General features: G+C 49.0%; 2 protein-coding genes and 1 long non-coding RNA gene across 5 annotated transcripts in view; 1 reads left to right on the top strand and 2 right to left on the bottom strand.

The window, feature by feature from the left end:
* The window catches only part of Carm1 (coactivator associated arginine methyltransferase 1), a 44,005-nt gene extending 43,415 nt beyond the window's left edge, over positions 1-590 (bottom strand). Inside the window, exon 1 of one of the 3 annotated variants that reach the window (XM_031343378.1) lies at positions 257-590. In XM_031343378.1, coding sequence (XP_031199238.1) covers positions 257-479 — 223 coding nt within the window. In that variant the 5' untranslated portion in view covers positions 480-590. The remainder of the gene's footprint in view (positions 1-256) is intronic. The other 2 variants (XM_031343380.1, XM_031343379.1) reach the window with 2 other exon arrangements.
* A 204-nt stretch (positions 591-794) lies between these two features.
* LOC116072119 overlaps positions 795-18,311 on the top strand; it is a 26,943-nt gene continuing 9,426 nt past the window's right edge. Inside the window, exon 1 of the long non-coding RNA XR_004111319.1 lies at positions 795-1,530. This is a non-coding gene — a long non-coding RNA (uncharacterized LOC116072119). The remainder of the gene's footprint in view (positions 1,531-18,311) is intronic.
* Positions 1,777-17,339, bottom strand: CUNH19orf38 (chromosome unknown C19orf38 homolog). Its single transcript, XM_031343389.1, has 7 exons — positions 17,166-17,339; positions 15,010-15,318; positions 10,446-10,535; positions 7,360-7,387; positions 6,769-6,812; positions 5,971-6,008; positions 1,777-2,580 (listed from the first exon to the last, which is right to left on the bottom strand). Exons 1-7 carry the CDS (start codon positions 17,206-17,208, stop codon positions 2,464-2,466), a joined length of 669 nt encoding a protein of 222 aa, XP_031199249.1. The 5' UTR covers positions 17,209-17,339; the 3' UTR covers positions 1,777-2,463.

Below are 18,311 nucleotides of genomic sequence, written 5' to 3'. Positions count from 1 at the left end.
CTGCCACGCGCCCCCACCCCCCACCCGCTGCAAATCTCAGGCCCGCGACTCTTGCTTCCCGCGCCCCTCTCTTCGGGCTCCAAGGTCCCCGCGCACACCCTCTCTGCCATCTGGCTCGCGGGCAGCGGGAGCCGCGTGTACGAGCTCGGCCGGAGTCCCCCCCTCCCCGCCCCCACCGCCGCCGCCGCCTGCCCGCTCCCCAAGCGCCCGCGCCGCCGGCCTCGTGCGCCGTCCCCAGGGTGTCCCCAGCACTCACGGCTGTAGAGGGCGATGCCCGCCGCGTCTGGTCCGGCGCGCACCTCAAGGCGCAGCGCCTGCTGCTCCGCGTGCCGCTGGATCTCCCCGTTCGCGTCGCCGATAGTGAGGAGGCGGGCGCCGGGGAACACCGACACTGTCGCGCAGGGCCCCGCGCCGCCCGGGCCCGCCACCCCAGCGCTCCCCGCACCCGGCCCCACCGCCGTCGCTGCCGCCGCTGCCATCTTAGGTCCGGCTCCAGGCCCCGCCGCCACCACTGCCACCGCCACCGCCGCACCCGGGCCCAGGCCGCCGCCGCCGCCGCCGCGCAGGCCGAGGCCGAGGCCGAGGCTGGCAGCGCGCCGCCTGCCGGCCACGCGATGCCTCGCCGCCGCCGCCGCCACGGGCCGGCTCGGTGGCGCAGCGCCCCCTCCTGGCGCCCGAGGGAGCCGGGGCGAGCGCAAGCACGACGGGGGTGGGGCCGGCCCCACCCCGCGGGAACGGCCGCTGCTTTGTGAGCTGGCCTAGCCTCCCCGGCACGCCGGGTGAGGCGCCTACGTTGGGAGGCGGTGCTTGGCACTACGACACGCCCCTGGGGGTGCTAAGCCCCGCCCCGAGGCCGCGTTGCGCGAGCTGAGGCGCTTTGTGCCGCAGCTCCCGGCTGGGGAGAGATGGGCGGGGCATGCGTCGGGAGGCGGTGCTTAGCCTTCCCGGCACGCCCCCGAAGCGATCAGGCAGCCCCACCCCCGCTCCAGGCTGGCGACCGGTGAAGCTCAGCGCTTTGTACCATGGGCTGTTCCGGGGGGCCGAGCTTGGCCGCTCGGACAACGCCTCTGGGGCCAGGCCCACCCACAGGCCGGCTGAGTGCGAACGACCGTGCTTTGTCCCACTGTGATAGGAGCTCATGAAAGGTGGAGAGGCGTGAGTCGGGGAACTAAGAAGAAACACCTCCTCGAGGTCTGACCTCCGCCCCTCGGCTGGCGTGCTGCGCACTTCCCCAGTACTCTAGGGGGTGAGGCGTTCTTCAGAAGGAGGCGCTCAGCTACTTTATACACCCGGAGGAGGGCTGGCTCCGCCCCCAGAAGGGACGGTTATTAGCAATCTGCAGACGGTGCTCTGCATCTTTTTGTCAAGGGACGGTGCTCTGATCCACGAACCCTCGGAGAGGTCGGGCCTCTTCTGGCCAGTGTCCCGCAAACAACCTCTCCTGAGCCTAAAAGAAAGACAAGAACCACTTCCAAACGTAGGGGGCTCGGCCACGCCCTCAAGTTAAGGTTCCCTCCCGTACGTTCCCAGGTAAGCTCCGCCTTGCTCCCTTCCCGCTGGTAAGAAAAGGCCCTGTGATAGGTGCGAACAGGTTTGCAAGCTCGCACATAGCTGTGGCCCCGCCCATACTGCTCTAGCTTAAAGCCACACTCCGGACCATGGCCTTAGCACTGAACTTCAAGGAAATTCTTTAGCTTCTCCACTAGGACCTCTCCTTTTCTCTAGTTAACTCTCAGGAACTCTCAGGTCCCCTAGTCGTGGCTAGCCACTGTGTTCACTTTTGCTAGGCCTCTGAGACCTCTAATTTATTCACCCTCTCCTGGGCCTCTGCAGGACTCACAAAAGACTCAACCCTTTCCGAAGTCATCCCTCCCATCCAATGGTGCAAGCACATAATCTCAGGCAGCCTGAGCCACAGAGTGAAGCTGTCATTTAAAACCACACCCTGCCGGGCAGTGGTGACTCATACCTTTAATCCCAGTGCTCAGGAGGCAGAGGCAGGCAGTCCTTGAGTTCTAGGCCAGCCTGGTCTACAGGGTGAGTTCTAGAACAGCCAGGGCTACACAGTGAGACCCTATCTAGAAACAACAACAGCAACAAAAATACACACATCTCTCCTGCAAAAAACACCCAGTCTGGAAGTCAGTTGCAGTTGGGGAAGCACTGGAAAGGAGGTACAGAATGTAGACCTCTTATGCCTGGCTGGGTGTTCTGATTCAGTAGTGACACTTCTGGTGATCTGGGAGTCTACAAAGAGGTTCTGGCCCCTGTTTACCCTCTAGGCTGATAACCCAACTAATTTTCTTGTCTTCTGTGAGGAAAGTTACAACACCAGGAGTCCCCTTCCTTTGGCCAGTCCTTCCCTAGGAAAGCTGTGGCTTGGCTCCTGCCTACTGCCAAGTCTCTGCAGCCTCTGGCAGTGGGAGGGAAAGAACTGGATAAAGAGGTCCTCATTCTTCACCTTCACTGGCAGGCTCTGAAAGTGCTGAACTCAGGGGGCTCCGGAGAGGATGATGCAGAGGTGGGCCTCCTTCGAGGCCTTGAGTCCAAGGTTGCCACTGAGTCTTCCTGAGTCATTTTCTTTGCCCATGGAAGAAAAGAAAAGAAAATTTAACAAAAAAACAAAAAACAAAAAACAAAACAAACAAACAAACAAACAAAAAAAACAAACCTTAAGTGTCTTTTGGTATAAGGACCTGGGAGTTTCTCCTGTTCTAAGGTCTCAGGTACCTTCCCATCTCTTCCTACCACCTCCCCAGATTTCAGATTCTAACCTTCAGTAGCTCTGCAGAAGAGGGGAACCAGAGACCAGGGCTCAAATCCCACTGCGCTAACTTCCTAGCAGTCTGACCTCACTTTGAGTGACCATGCATCTGGGCCTCAGCTTCAAATGCTAGTATCCATCTCCTGGGGCACTGTGAGGCTTGAGAAAGAGAGGTACATGAAGTGGCTGATACCTTCGTGCCCACCCATCTGCGTTCCCCTAAGACATTTCCAAACCTGAAGCCAGCTGGTGAGGTGGGCTGAGGACCCCTCAGAGCTTTCATCCTCCCTAACCAGTGACCCTTGTAAGATGCCTGTCTAGCCACAGCATCTCTGTAAAGAGTATACAGCATGACACACCTTTACTCCTAGCCCTCAGGAGGCAGAGGCATGCAGGTCTCTGTGAATTGGAAGCCAGCCTGATTTACACAGTGAGTTCTAGGCCAGCCAGGGCTACACAGTGGGATACTGTCTTTAAAAAGAAAGGAAAGCAGGTAATAGTTGTGGATGCCTTTAATACCAGCACTTGAGAGGCAGAGGCAGGCAGATCTCTGAGTTCAAGGCCAGCCTCTACAAAGTTCCAGGTCAGCTATAGCTATACAGAAAAACCCTATCTCAAAAAAAGCAAACAAAAAAGAAAAAGGAAATAAAGAGAGAAAGAAAGAAAGAAAGAAAGAAAGGGAAAAAGAAAGAAAGAAAGAAAGAAAAAAAGAAAGAAAGAAAGAAAAGCAAGCAGGCCAGGTGCAGTAGCCACACCTTTCATCCCAGCACTTGGAACATGGAGGTAGGAGGATCTCTGTGAGTTTCAGGCCAGCCTGGTTTACATATTAAGTAAGGGCAGCCAGGATTACATAGATGGGTCTTGTCTCAAAACAAAAAAAGCAAACAAACTAAGCAAATAATGAAAGTGTCTGGAGAGATGGCTCCACAGTTAAGAGTACTGGCTGTTCTTCCAGTGGACAGGATTTTAATTCCCAGCACCCACATGGCAGATCACACCTGTCCATAACCCCAGTTATAGGGCTTCTGACACACTCACACAGACATACTTGCAGTCAAAATACCAATGAACATGAAAAACAAAAACTCATAAAATAATGAAGTGAACCCCATAGAGCTTTCCAAATTGTTAGGTGCCAGGCTCTGAGGGATGAGGCAATAAACAGGCACCTGGCAAATACTTTGTAGTCATTATCTACCAACATCAAAACTTTCTTTTTTAGAAGGTTTTATTATTAATGTATGAGTGTATTTTCCTAAATCTGTTTTAAATACAGCTATGAGTACAGCTAGGGATTCACTGAAACTAGACTTACAGTTCCAGGCCAGGGCTACGTAATGAAGCCATTTCTGAAAAAGAAGGAAGGAAGGAAGGAAAAAAACTAAAACCAAAACCAAGAACTGAGATATTTGTATGACTGTGTTCACAAAAGCCAAAAGGTGGGAACATTCCAAGTCAACAAACATGAATCAGCAAAATGTGGTATGTCATACTCTGGACTACCATTCAGCCTTAAAAATGAAGAAAATTCAGAGACATTCACATCATGGGGTGAACCTAAGGTTACTATGTGAAGTGGAACCAGCCAGTCACAAAAGGAGAAATATTGTGTTGTTCATATGGGAATAGACAAATGGACAAAAGCAGGAAATAGGGCTTGAGGCTTTGGGTACATGCCCAGCCCAAACTACCAAGATGTGTTTGTGTTTGTGTGTGTGTGTGTGTGTGTGTGTATGTGTGTGTGTGTGTGAGAGAGAGAGAGAGAGAGAGAGAGAGAGAGAGTGTTACCATGTTTTATATAGCCCTGGGGTGGTGAACATAGCTACTACATATTGAGACTGTCTCCAAAAAAAAAGCAAGTAAAACATATGATTCATTTGGCAGACTACTCCCCTAGCATGCAGGAAGTTCCATCCCTAGCACCACATAAACCATAGGTAGTGATGCACACCTATAATCCCAGCACTTGGGAGGTGGCTGTGAGATGATTCAGGCTGCAAGATGATGCAAGTATTCAGAAGCATCCTCAGCAACATAGTGAGTATGTAACCAGAAATAACAATATTCAAACCAAACCAAACAGCAGCAGCAATAAAAAAAAGCCTCAGGAGCTGGACAGTCCTGGGTGGTCCAGCTCCCAAGTGTTAGGATGACATACATTGGCCACCATGCCCTGCAGTCTGAGTTTATCAGGACAGTTTAGGATATGTCTAAGCTGAAGCCATAACAGATATAAATGTGGCGCTTCAGACACACTAGGCTCTCTCTCTCTGCCAATGCAGTTGCATCTCTAGCTTTTGTTTGGTTTTGTTTGGCTTTTTGAAACAGTGTTTTTCTATGTATCCCTGGGTGTCCTGGAACTCCTGTGTAGATCAAAACTAACCTCAAACTCAGGATCCACCTGTCTGCTGGGATAAAGGTGTGAACCACCATGCCCTCCTCACTGTTTTGTTTAAGATAGGGGGACTCAGGCTGGTGAGATGGCACTCCAGCTCAGAGCACTGCTACCAAACCTAATTACCTGAATTTGATTCCTGGAGCTCACATGGAAGGAGAGAACCAAATACAAGTTGACATGAATACTGTGGCCCTCCCCCCACCACATACACAAAACAAATAAAAGGGGTGGGGGACAGAGACTGTAGACCAGGGTGACCTCTAACTCACTATGTAGCCCAGGCTAGTCCCCCAATCCTTCTCCCTCTATCTCCCAAGTCCTGGAATTATAAGTGTGAACCCAGCCGGGCAGTGGTGCCGCATGCCTTTAAACCCAGCACTTGGAGGCAGAGGCAGGTGGATTTCTGAGTTCAAGGCCAGCCTTGATAGCCAGGGCTATGCAGAGAAACCCTGTCTCAGAAAAAAAATGTGAACCCTATAGTGACTTAAAAACCTATACTGACTTAAAAATAAGCTTTTCTTGTTGTCGGAAAGAGACCAGGACATACCAGAGTGTCACAAGATTCCACATAGGCCCCTGAAGATGCCACCAGGTCACCCCAAACCTCCTCTCACCATCCTCAAGGGTTGAACCCAACCCAGTGACAATGCAGCCCTGTGATCCCCTAGTTTTTCATATCCAACCCCAGGCTTATGGGCGAGTCTTAGTCCTGTGACTCTGGCTCAGAGTCTGAGACTCCCAATGGCACAGCTCTCTTCCCCTCTCAGCTGCTCAGTCATCAGGAAACTTGACAAACAAAGTGACTCACCGAGGAGATGGCAAACAGAGAGTTATCAAAGGACATGTCTGAAACAGAGAGCAAAGTCAGCACACGGTGGGTCCAATCCCTTTACCCCCCAGGTCCAATCCCTGTACCCACCTGGTCCAATCTCTGTACCCACCTGGTCCTTGCCCACAGTCTCAACACCCCAAACTAACCCTGCAAAAGGACTTGGGGTTCGTGTTCCAGCATCCTCTCCAAATTCTTTCTAGTCACTCCACAAGGTGAGTTGTGAACATTTAGAGGGAGAGGCACAGGTCTCACTGTATAGAACAGGCTGAGGGCCAGTGAGATGGCTCAGCAGATCAAGGCATTTGCACCCAAATTTGTCACCTTGAATTCAATCCCCAGAACTCATTTAACAGAAGGAAAGAATTGGCTCCTACAAGTTGTTCTCTGCCACACATGCACTATGCCATACTGGCTTCCATATACATAGACATCATATACAAATAAATAGGTATTCAAATGCTGCAGATCTCTGAAGTGTGTAAATAGCATGGCTGATGTCTAAGTCCAGCACAGAGCTTGTCTGGGGAATCCAGGAAGGTTTCCTAGAGTGAGTGGGCATGTGCACTGAAGGTGGAAATTGAGTGTTCTAGGCAGTGGATAGAGCCAGTGTGGAGGCTAGAAACCAAAAGAAAGTGAGAAGCCAACAGAAAGAACGAGGACCCTGTTTGGACCCCAAAAGCAACTAGAGGCTACGGAAAGAGTCCAAGGAGCAACCGAAATCTGAAGCTTACTTCACCCAGGGAAGAATCGAGGGACATGGACAACTTAACGGACCTGTGTTGGTGAAGTTGATCTGAGCCCAGCAGGATTCACGCTCTCTGCAAAGGGATTCAGAAGAAAAGATGCCCCGTGAAACAGGACACTGGGTCTAGAATATCCCTGCTACAAAGACATGACATGGCTTGTTCTCAGCACTCAACATCCCCTGCCCACAGCAAATACCTACACACTGAAACACTCAGCCCTCATTTCCAGAGCTGTCACACTGGGTGGCAACTCTCTGAGGAGCCCCAGACAGCTCCAGGGAGTCTAACATTGCAAAGTCCCAGTAAGAGTCCCAGAGAATGCCACTGCGGATATCTAGATTTCTGGGACAATACCATGGGAACCAGAAGTAAGCGTGAATGCCTGGCCCCATGTGACTGAGCTTCAGGTCTCAGTATTCACATCTGGAAAATGATAATCATCTGAACTACTGGGAAGAAGCAGTGGACATAAGTTTTATAGCATCCTAGTATATACCAATGCTCAATAAGTAATCCATGTTCCATTTATCTATCAGCCCTCCCACCAGAAGGCACTGTGGGAAAAGAGACATTTGCCCAGCTAGTGAAGTGCTCAATGTTCACCCGGGGAGGGTCTCACCTCTGCTTCTGTAAGGTTTTGGCTTTAGCTAGAAGAAAGATGAACAGAAATTGGTTAGATGATTCTGGACCTGATAGCAGCTGAGAAACATTGGTACCCATGAAATCATTCCCTCGATCCCTGTGGGACCCAGCCTTGGTTCATCCACGTAAATCTGCCACTAAGTACAAAAGCTGCTATAAACAGATCTTTTCCAGGTCTTTTCTTTTCTTGGCAGGGTTTCACAGGTTAGCCCTGGGTGTTCTGGAACTCACTCTGTAGACTAGATGAACTGTTTCATAGAGATCTGCCTGCTGAGTACAGGGAGTAAAGGCATGTACCACCATGCCCACCTTCAGTCCTGGGTAGCTCAGGCTAGCCTGAACTCACTATGTAGTCAAGGCTGGCATTGAACTCCTGGTCCTCCTACTTCTAACTCTTAAATGCTAGAATTATGGTATATGGAATTATGCCATCTGTCTCTCTGAGGCAGGGTCCATACCAGGTTGGTCTCTAACCAACAATCTTCTTATCTCTTCATCAGCCTCTTGAGTCCTGGCATAAAGGTCTGTATGATCACTTCACCCAATATGTTTTGGGTTTATAGAAAGTATTTGCACCAGGTGGTGGTGGCCCACGCCTTTAGTCCCAGCACTTGGGAGGCAGAGGCAGGCGGATTTCTGCGTTTGAGGCCAGCCTGGTCTACAGAGTGAGTTCCAGGACAGTCAGAGCTATACAGAGAAACCCTGTCTCAAAAAAACAAAAATCAAAAAAAACAAAAAAAAAAATGTGCTCTGTGTGTGTGCGTGTGTGTGTTCTTGCATGGGTGTGGGGGCACATACCATAGGGCATATATAGAGGTTAGAACCACTCCTGTGGAGTCAGCCATCCTACCATATGAGCCCCAGGGATTGAATCTAGGTAGTCATGCTTGGCAGTAGGCAGCTTCGTCTGCTGAGCCATCTTGCTGGCCCTTATTTAGTTCATTGCTTGGCTTATGAGAAATGTATGTTCATTTAAAAAACAAAAACAAAAACTTGAAGATACAAAATGTGGTGCCTCCCTGCTTTACTGAGAGCAGAGCCAGGAGGATTATCTATATTTCAAGGCCAACCTGATCTACATGGGAGTGTGAGGGTCTCCAGCCTTGGACTGTGTAGTAAAATCCTGACTCTTTTAAGCCAAATCCAAACAAACAAAATCTTCAAAATTGTATAAACATGTAAAATTGTTTTTCTTAAAAAACTGAATTTCCTGCTAGACAATTTCCAACACAAGGATTTTGAGTTCAAAACCAACCTAAGTTATATAGCAAGCTTGAGGCCACCCTGGGCTACATGAGACCTGTCAAAATCAGGGTTTATGGCAGTCAGTGAAATGACTCTTTAGGTAAGGATACTTGCTGCCAAGCCTAATGACCAGAGTTGGATCCTGGGGGAACCCACAAGGTGGAAAAAGAGAACTGAATCCTGCAACATCCACCCAGAAGGAAAAGGGGGAGGAAGAGGAGGAGGAAGAAGGAAGAGAGAAGGAGAGGTGGAGGAGGAAGATAAGTGTTTTGAAAGGTGTTTCCATTGTTGCTAGGAGTAAAGGTAGAGTGAATTGAGAGCTGCGGCCTAAGTGGAGAGTTTAGAGCAGTTGTTCTCAACCTCTATCTCCAAAAATATTTACATTATGACTCATAACAGTAGCAAAATTACAGTTATGACATAACAATGAAAATAATTTTATATAACATAACAAACACGGGAGTCAACATAACAAAATAAATTGTATTAAAGGGTCACAGCATTAGGAAATTTGAACAACACTGGTTTAGAGAATGAAAGTTCTGGAAACAGATAAAGGAGATGGTGAACACAAATGAGAATGAATATATTTTTGTTCCTGAGACAGCATCTCACATAGCCTGGGCTAGGCTGGAGTTTGCTCTATAGTGAGGTTAGCATTGAACTCAGTCCTCTGCCTGCAGCTAGTGAAGTGCTGGGATGCCAGGTGTACCCACTCGGCCTCCGTGCAGGCCAGCTGAACTTCCATGGACCTTGCTGCCTCAGGGTGGTCTAAAACTAGTCTAGTTTCCTGAGTACCCAAGGATCCCATATGTCAGTCACCCCTCCCTCCACCTGTCACCTCATTTCTGCTAATGCCCCCCCCCCACTGCTGAATTCTGGTGAAAGAATTCCCCAGACTGACTGACTCTGTGCTCCTGCAAACATCGATGACCAAACCAGACCTGGTGAGGGCTTGAGGTTAAGAGCACTGCTGTTTTCTAGCCCCAGGCCCAGCACCTACACGTAGGAGGCACAGAGGTCCTACACATGCTCACAAGTGGACACCAGGGGAACTAGGAATGTTAAACACACATTCCTTCAAAGGAACTGGGCAGAGAAATGCATAAGCTGTTACCCTGTCACCAGCCCAGAAGGCTGAGAGCACACCAGATCTTCCCTAGACCTTTATCATGTATTAGCTTATTTTTCTCAGTCAATATATAGAACCCATCTTAATAGAAGATGTCACATGTACTTTACAGAGAGTTTTTATGTCGTCTTATGCTCTGTTGTGCACATGGGATTGAGCTAATTATCTCCAGGAAAAAATTCACCAAATTGTGCCACACTTAATATGCCTAGAGTAAACTACTTCGGTTACAAAGTTTGAACTAACACCAGCTATTTAGTCATGTCTTGCTTCTAGATCATTACTCTACTGACCATGGTAATCTCAGACACCCCACCACCACACCCTCACCCCCATATTCCCTATCCCCAGACCCCACCCACATGGCAGGACACAACCACCTGTAACTCCAGTTCCAGGGCATTCGACATTCCCAAAAAGGAAAAAAAATTCAAGCATGAATAGGAGTTTAGCATCAGCCACAATGACAGAATGGAGAGAGAGAAAGAGGGAGAGAGGGAGGAGGAAGGAAGCTGTGTGTGGCAGCACAGTGCCTGCACTCCCAGGGCTGAAGCAGAGGCCAGCCTGGACCACACAATGGGTGTCGGGGCAACTGGGGCTACATAGGGAGACCCTGCCCCAAACAATGGGAGAGGAAGATTGAGAGGTTGTCTGTGGGCCTGGTTTGCTTCCTGTCCATTTGTTACCTTTTTTCACCAGCACTGTGATGGCCACCAGCCCTGAGAGTAGGATAGCTCCAGCCAGGCTCAGGGAGAGCGCCAAGATCCAGGTGGGGACTAGAAAGAAAAGAAAGAGAATGGGTCAGGTGAGGGAGCTGGGAGGGCAAAGGAGGGTGCATCCAGGGCCTTTCTGGAGCCCCACCCTCACCCAACAGACACCTCAGCCACGTATCTCAGGTGTAGGTGGGTCTGGGAACTTAACAAGCCTGGCATGTAGGCAATTAGCAGCCAATGAGAACTTATGCTAGACCAGTAGGAAAGGTTGTTCCTTCTGGGGAGGTAGCCCCATCCCAAGACCAGATTACCAAGCATTTGGAAAGTTAAGGGGTATGATTGCCAGTTCAAGGCTATCGTGAGCTGGAGAAGTCAAGGCTAGCTTAGGATACAGAATCACCTACACACACACTTGAAAACAAAATGAGAAGTGGCGGGGGAGGGGGGGCTTGACTAATGTAAAGAAGGTTCTAACCGGGTAGTAATGGTGCACGCCTTTAATCCCAGCACTTGTGAGGCAGAGACAGGCAGATTTCTGAGTTCAAGGCCAGCCTGGTCTACAGAGTGAGTTCCAGGACAGCCAGGGCTACACAGAGAAGCCTTGTCTTGAAAAACCAAAAAAAAAAAAAAGAAAAAAAGGAAGGTTCTAGGTTCCATTACCAGCACCATCAAACACACACACACACACACACACACACACACACACTCACACAAAACACAGTATATGCATGGAAGTCAGAGGATAACTTATGGGAGATGGCTCTCTCCTTCCATCATATGGGTTGCAGAGATGGATTCAAGTCATCATACCTAAGGGTAAGTGCCCTTTCCCACAAAACCATCTAGATGGCCTGACTAATGGTTTTATATATATGTGTGTGTGTGTGTGTGTGTGTGTGTGTGTGTGTGTGTATGTGTATGTGTAGTATGCATACATATATAGCTATATACTTTAATATATAGATATATACAAAAAAAAAAGAGAGATTGAACCTGGACATAGTTCATAGACATGGCTCAAATGTCAAACTCATCTCATAATCCCAACATATGGTAAGCTGAAGCAAGAGGATAGCTATGAGTTTAATGCCAAGGCTGTGTAGCAAGACCTTACCTAAAGAAAAACATGAAAGCAGAAGAAGTGAAGGAGCAAAGGGGAGGCCAGTTGGAAAGATGAAGGGAATCAGGGGGGCGGGGAATAAGAGACCGTGACAGGATGGAAATGAACAAAATACATTTGCATTTTTATTTCTATGCATAGGGGCTAAGAGGAGGCTTTTACAGTGCATTCTAGTGCCCACAGAGCCCAAAAGAGCTTGTCCATTTCTCTTGAGCTGGGTTAAGGCAGTTGTGAACTGACTGATGTGGGCGATGGAAACCAAACTTGGGACCTTTTGAAGAACAGCTAGTGCTCTTAAATGCTGAGCCATCACTCCAGCATCCATGAAACATTTTAAAAAGAGCTCTGTATAATCGTATCCCTTAGGAGTCTGAGGCAGGAGGATTACATTGAGTTTGAGGCAAGCCTGAACTACAGTATGAGTTCTTTTCTCTAAAAACAAAATAAGAGGGTCTGGAGAGATGGCTCAGTGGTTAAGAGCACTAACTGCTCTTCCAGAGGTCCTGAATTCAATTCCCAACAACCACATGGTGGCTCAATGAGTTCTTGTCTCTAAAAACAAAATAAGAGGGGCTGGAGAGATGGCTTAGTGGTTAAGAGCACTAACTGCTCTTCCAGAGGTCCTGAGTTCAGTTCCCAGCAACCACATGGTGGCTCACAACCATCTGTAATAATGGTATCTGATGCCCTCTTCTAGTGTGTCTGAAGACAGCAACTGTGTACTCAAATAAATCTTTAAAAAAGAAAACTTTACAAAAAAAGCTTTAGCCGGACAGTGGTGGCTCACATCTTTAATCCCTTGGGAGGCAGAGGCAGGAGGATTTCTGAGTTCAAGGCTAGCCTGGTCTACAGAGTGAGTTCCAGGACAGCCAGGGCTACACAGAGAAACCTTGTCTTGGAAAAAAAAAAAAAAAAAAAGATTTAATTCTACCCATGTCTGAATCCACAGTGAACTGCCTTCAGCGAACCATCAAAGCCTTTTGTGAGGGAAGCCAGTTTCTTTTTCATTTCTTTGCCCCCTCCCCCTTCCAATAGGGACTGGTGTACCCCAGGTAGCCCTCAAACTTGCCATGAACCTTGAACTCGTGCTGCCCTGCTTCTATAGGATGATAACATGTGCCCCTGGCTGGGGACGAACCCCAGGCCTTGCTCTGGCAAGTGCTCTAGGAATGGAGCTGCAACCCTTCCCTGCCAAGGCTGTTCTGTTTTTGAGACAAGGCCTTACTATGTAGCTCTGACTTGCCTGGAACTCTCTATGTAGACAAGGCTAACTGAGCTTACTTCTGCCTTCTGAGCACTGGGGTTAAAGGTGCTCACCACTAAGCTGGACAGTGGTGGTGCACGCCTTTAATCCCAGCACTTGGGAGGCAGAGGCAGGTAGATTTCTGAGTTCGTAGGCCAGCCTGGTCTACAAAGTGAGATCCAGGACAGCCAGGGCTACACAGAGAAACCCTGTCTCGAAAAACCAAAACCAAAACCAAATAAATAAATAAATAAATAAATAAATAAATAAATAAAGGTGTTCACCACTAAGCCTAGCTCACTTGCTCGTTTTTTTTGTTTGTTTGTTTGGTTGGTTGGTTTTTTGGTTTTTTGCTTTTGCTTTTGGTTTTGGTTTTTGCTTATTAGAGACAAAGTTTCTCTGTGTGCCAGCCCTGGCTGTCCTGGAGCTTGCTCTGTAGACTAGGTTGGCATCTTAACTCACAGAGACCTACATGTCTCTGACTCCTGGGTGCTGGGCTTAAAGGCTGTTACCACCTGGCTTTCCATGTTTTGTTTTGTTTTGTTTTTTAATAAATTGATTACTTATTTAGTTTGTATCACACCAGTAGTTATCTTGCAGCTCCAATCTGGGTACTAAAGAGTCAATGACAGCCAGGCAGTGGTGGCGCACGCCTTTAATCCCAGCACTTGGGAGGCAGAGGCAGGCAGATTTCTGAGTTTAAAGCCAGCCTGTCTACAGAGTGAGTTCCAGGACAGCCAGGGCTACACAGAGAAAAACTTTCCTGGGGGAAAATAACAGTCAGTGACATTTGCCCTGGCCATACAGTGGGCTCTGAAGACCACCAAGAACTCATCCCTCAGGATGGGAGTTCCATGGGGCATTGGGACACATGTGACATCCCAGCATTAGGAGAGGTAAAACTGGGAGATCAGGAGCTCAAGGTCATCTGCAGCTGCATGGGGAGTTGCAGGCCAGCCCAGGCCACATGAGTCTGTCTTAAAATTGTTTTTTTAAAAAGGAAAGAATGGGCATTTCACAAGCTGTTGTCCGCAAAGGACTTAGAGTCCTTTCCCACGACTGAGGTGGTGGGGTGAGGGATCTGGGGATCTGGTGGGCAGGATGCCCCCATCTGGGGATCCGGTCTTGTCATGCACCCTCTGTGATGGGAGGGTCACACTCTTCTTTTGGCTGCAAGACCACAAGGCCCTGATTTAAAAAAAAAAAAAAAGTTGGGGGGAGCTCAGGCAGGAAAGGCCGCTGTGTCTTCCCAACATGCCTGGGCAGCAGGGTCCTTTTGCGGGGTGGAGGGGGAGGAGCTTTGACTCGATCAGGGAGGCCTCTTCCTCACTCTCAAGCACGACCTTGGATTTCTGATCCTTCTGCCTCCACCAGCGGGGATTACAGAGGCCCACAACAACACCTGGATCCTCTGTTTGTTTATTGAGTCTTCTGCGTAGACCAAACAGGCCTCCAACTCACGGCAGATCTTCTGCCTCAGCCTCCAGACTGCTGGGATACATGTTTTTGCCACATGCTTGACCTTGCTCCTTAAAATAATTTTGGAATTACATATTTCTTTATGTTGGGCATGGGGAGGCAATGTATATGTGGCACAGCGGAGGTCAGAGGACAACTTTTGGGAGTTGATTCTTTCCTTACAGAATCAAGCCAAGCCAGCAGGCATGGTGGCAAGCTGCCTCCAGCACATGCACCGCACCCTCTAGTTTTGCCTGTTTGAGGGGCTTGGATGCCTTTCATTTACTACACAAATACTAAGCCGACTTTCCACTCTGCTCACCCTAGGCGCATCCCTGGGGCTCCAGACTTACAAGGCAAGCCCATCCCTTTATCCAGGAAAGGATATAGGTAAGAGGCCTCCCAGGGCCTCTGCTTGGTCAGATGAAGAGCTGATGTCTGCTGTGGCCTACTAGTCCCTGCATCACCTCCCTATAACACTCATGGCTCTTCCTTGATCACTGAACTTCTGCCCTCCTGGGATCACCCACAAACACACAAAGGCAAGTTCAGCTCCAGGGCCTTTGCATACCTGTTTTCCTGCTATAAGTCTTAGGTGTCTATCAGGTGGCTACTTCTCATCCTCAGATCAATCTACTTATCTGTAGACTTGAACTTGCTACAGACTGTCCCAGGGAGGTCCAGGGCAGCATGACCAGGATTCTACAGAGTCTTACCTGGGAAGGAGACCTGCACCTCCTGGCTGAAGTCTGACAGCTGGGGCTGACTGTGCTCACCCATCACACCATACCGACAGCAGAAGTTCCCCCCAGCAGCCTCGCTGCCACCACCAGTCACATTGAATGTTACACCAGGCCGATCTGAGGGGGCCTGTAGGTGCTGGACCACCTCTCTCCCTCGGAACAGGGTGAAATTGGCCCCTAGGATGTCCTCTGGGGCTGTGCATGAGATGTAGATGGGATCCTCGTGGCTGCTTGGGTAGGGGGGCACCAGGAAGATGGACGGTGCAGGGATGGCCAAGGAGCCTGTAATAAAGAATGACAAGTTGAGATGGCTGTGTGTTTTCCGGACCAGAGTGTCTGTGTGCCTACATGTGTGTACCTGCATGAGCACATGTGTATGCTGATGTCTGAGGAGCTACACCTCCAGGCACTGATCCTTAGTGCTTGTATCAGGACACTGGTGACCCTGACCACTCACCACGTGTGTCAGTGTTCAAGTGACCTCATTGACAGTGGCAGTAATTACTATACAGTAACACAGTGATGCTCAGTCATCAGATTCTGCTGTGGTACCAGGAACAAGGCAATATTATTTTCTATAGAAAGCTGGGGCTGGAGAGATGGTGCAGTGGTTAGGAGCATGGGCTGCTCTTCCAGAGAACCTGGATGTGATTCCCAGCACCCACATGGCAGTTTACAACTAGATCCAGGAGGCCTCTTCCTCACTGTACAACTTGGGTCCAAAGAGATTTGATGCCCTTTTTCTGGCCTCCAAAGATACCAGTCATGCACACAGTGCCCAAACACACATGCAGGCAAATGACCCATACACAGGAAAGAAAATGAGGGGAAGTGCTGGTCTCAGGAAACGGGGTAATGGAGAAGGCTACTTGTGAACTGAGGTGACCTCATAGAACTTCCCAGAAGAAGTGACATATGAGCTGATCCCCTGCTAGTGTAGGACTGTATGAAGATTGAGGAAGAATCTTCCAGCCTGAGGAAATGCTGTGTGAAGAAGCCCAGGAGGTGGACAGAGCACACAGATGACCTGGGGGCCTGGCTCAGCAGCAGAGCCCCTGCCTAGGATCACCCAGTGAGAGGCTGGGAGTGTTGCTCAGTGGTAGAGCCCCTGCCAAGCATGTGTGAAACCCCACATTCATCCACAAGACCAGAGAAGAAAAAGAAAACCCAGGAGGTGAGACCATGTTGTTTAGTGAGAGGTGAGTAAAGGAGAGTGAGTCAGGAGGGCAGAGGGATTTGTCTTACTCCTTGGTGTTGTCTGGAGGCTAAGGGTTAGGGTGGAGTGGTTCTTCTTGTAGGAAGCAGCCTCTGGTGAGTCCATTGCCTAGCTGTCACAATTTCCTGACCAGAAAGTCAGAGGCAAGCCATTTTGTCTTTTTAAAAATATATTTTATATGTATGAGTGACTGACTTGCCTGCATGAATGTCTAGGTACTATGAGGTCCCCGTGGAGGCCAAAAAAAGGTGTTAAATTCCTTTGGACCCCAGTTACAGAAAGTTGTGATCTGCTATGTGGGTGGCTGGGAATTGAACCCAGGTTTTTGGAAAAGCAGTCAGTGCTCTTAATGGCTGAGGCAGCTCTCCAGGCCCCTGCTTTGTCTTTTTATTATTATTATTATTAAATTTATTAAATTAATTTATGTTGTGTAGGTGTATGGATATTTGTGCCAAGATATGTGTGTGTAAATCAGAGGACAACTTACAAGAGTTGGTTCTCTCCTCCCACCATGTGAAAAAACACAGCCATATCCATCCCAGGCAGGCACTCTACCCTTATGTTTTGTCCCAGCCCCTGAGCAGGGGGCCTGCAGATGACACTCCACAGAGATTATGAGCTAACCTCTTCTGATACCACAACTCCCCAAGTCCTGGACTCTGAGTGCCTCAGGCCTCGAGGCCAAGGGGGTGGTGGCACTGCTGGTGGGAAGGTGCTTTTACAGAACTTGTCTCCACAGGGCACAAGAAAGCTCAGATGAGAAGGCTGTAGTCAGGCAGTTTCCCAGGCTCTAGGTTGGATCTGGGAGGCCAGGGGATCAGTGTCATCCACCCACTGGAAAGGGCATTCCCACTGTGCTTTCTGCCCCACAGGGCAGCTGGGTCCTTCCCCCAAAGCCAAGTTTCAGACTCACCAGATGCAAACAGCAGAATGGTCCAGGGCATCTCTCCTCCCATGTAGGGCTGGGAAAGCTGGCTGAGGCCACGGGGATCTGGGGCTCCCTGCCAGCCCGAGACCACAGAGGAGAAAGGAGAAGCGAGTGTTGGTTTGTACTGTTCCCTCGGTGGCAGGAAGTTGCACACACGCTTGGGCACCAAAAGAGACTGCTGTCCCCACCCATTCCCCAAACACACAGCCAGCCACCCACTAGTGCCCTGCAGCCACATTGGCTACAGTTTTGTTTGTTGCAGAGGTGGGGGAATGTTTGTTTGCTTTCTCCCTTCAACCCCAAGCACCTTGGTAGTATCAGTGGGCTGAGAGGCAAGCTTCTACCCCAAGGCACACCAACACAAGGCAAAACCAAATGGTATCTAGGTTGAGTCTTGACTCAACCAAAGTGTCCTCAGGCAAGATCTGAGTACTGTGATATCTCAGCTGCTCTATGGAGATGAGAGTAATGGATATTGATTAGATCAGAGAACTCTCAGAGCAAATGCAACAGTGTAGCCAAAGGGCCTGGCTACTAGCCTAAGAATGCTCACCCAGAATCCCCCAGTGAGGAGCTAGGGGCACGGCTCTGTGTGAGAGTGCTAGTCTGGCTTTCAGTAGTTACATGTCTAGTGGTTTGCAGCTTTGGATAAGGGTTTCAAGGATTTCTCAGGTTGAAGGCACACCAGGTAAAGAAGAAGCTTGGCTGGGGAAATTCTGATACAATTTATATACTTTGAAGTTAATGATACATTTTATTTAGTTTCCCACTCAATTGTAAATTTTTTTTTTTTTTTTTTTTTTTTTTTTTTTTTTTTTTTTTTTTTTTTTTTTTTTGGTTTTTCGAGACAGGGTTTCTCTTTGTAGCCCTGGCTGTCCTGGTACTCACTCTGTAGACCAGGCTGGCCTCGAACTCGGAAATCCGCCTGCCCCTGCCTCCCAAGTGCTAGGATTAAAGGCGTGCACCACCAAATTTGCCAGAAAGTCTACACCAGGGTGTAGCCTTTGTATAAATCTTTTTTTTTAATGTCTATTTATTTATTTCATGTATGTGGGTACACTGTTGGTTGCTGGATTTGAACTCAGGACCTTGGGAAGAGAAGTCAGTGCTCTTTTTTTTTTTTTTTTTTTT

This window comes from Mastomys coucha, unplaced genomic scaffold (assembly GCF_008632895.1).
Source record: "Mastomys coucha isolate ucsf_1 unplaced genomic scaffold, UCSF_Mcou_1 pScaffold23, whole genome shotgun sequence".
In the NCBI taxonomy this organism is placed as follows: Eukaryota; Metazoa; Chordata; class Mammalia; order Rodentia; family Muridae; genus Mastomys; species Mastomys coucha.
This window is presented reverse-complemented; position numbering and strand designations above follow the sequence as displayed.

Excerpts from the sequence above, each read along its gene's own strand:
- CUNH19orf38 (XM_031343389.1), bottom strand. The coding sequence starts at position 17,208 with ATGGGAGGAGAGATGCCCTGGACCATTCTGCTGTTTGCATCTG. Across the intron at positions 15,319-17,165 it reads CATTCTGCTGTTTGCATCTG|GCTCCTTGGCCATCCCTGCA; the intron begins GTGAGTCTGAAA and ends TCTTTATTACAG. Across the intron at positions 2,581-5,970 it reads CTCTGTTTGCCATCTCCTCG|AAAATGACTCAGGAAGACTC; the intron begins GTGAGTCACTTT and ends CCATGGGCAAAG.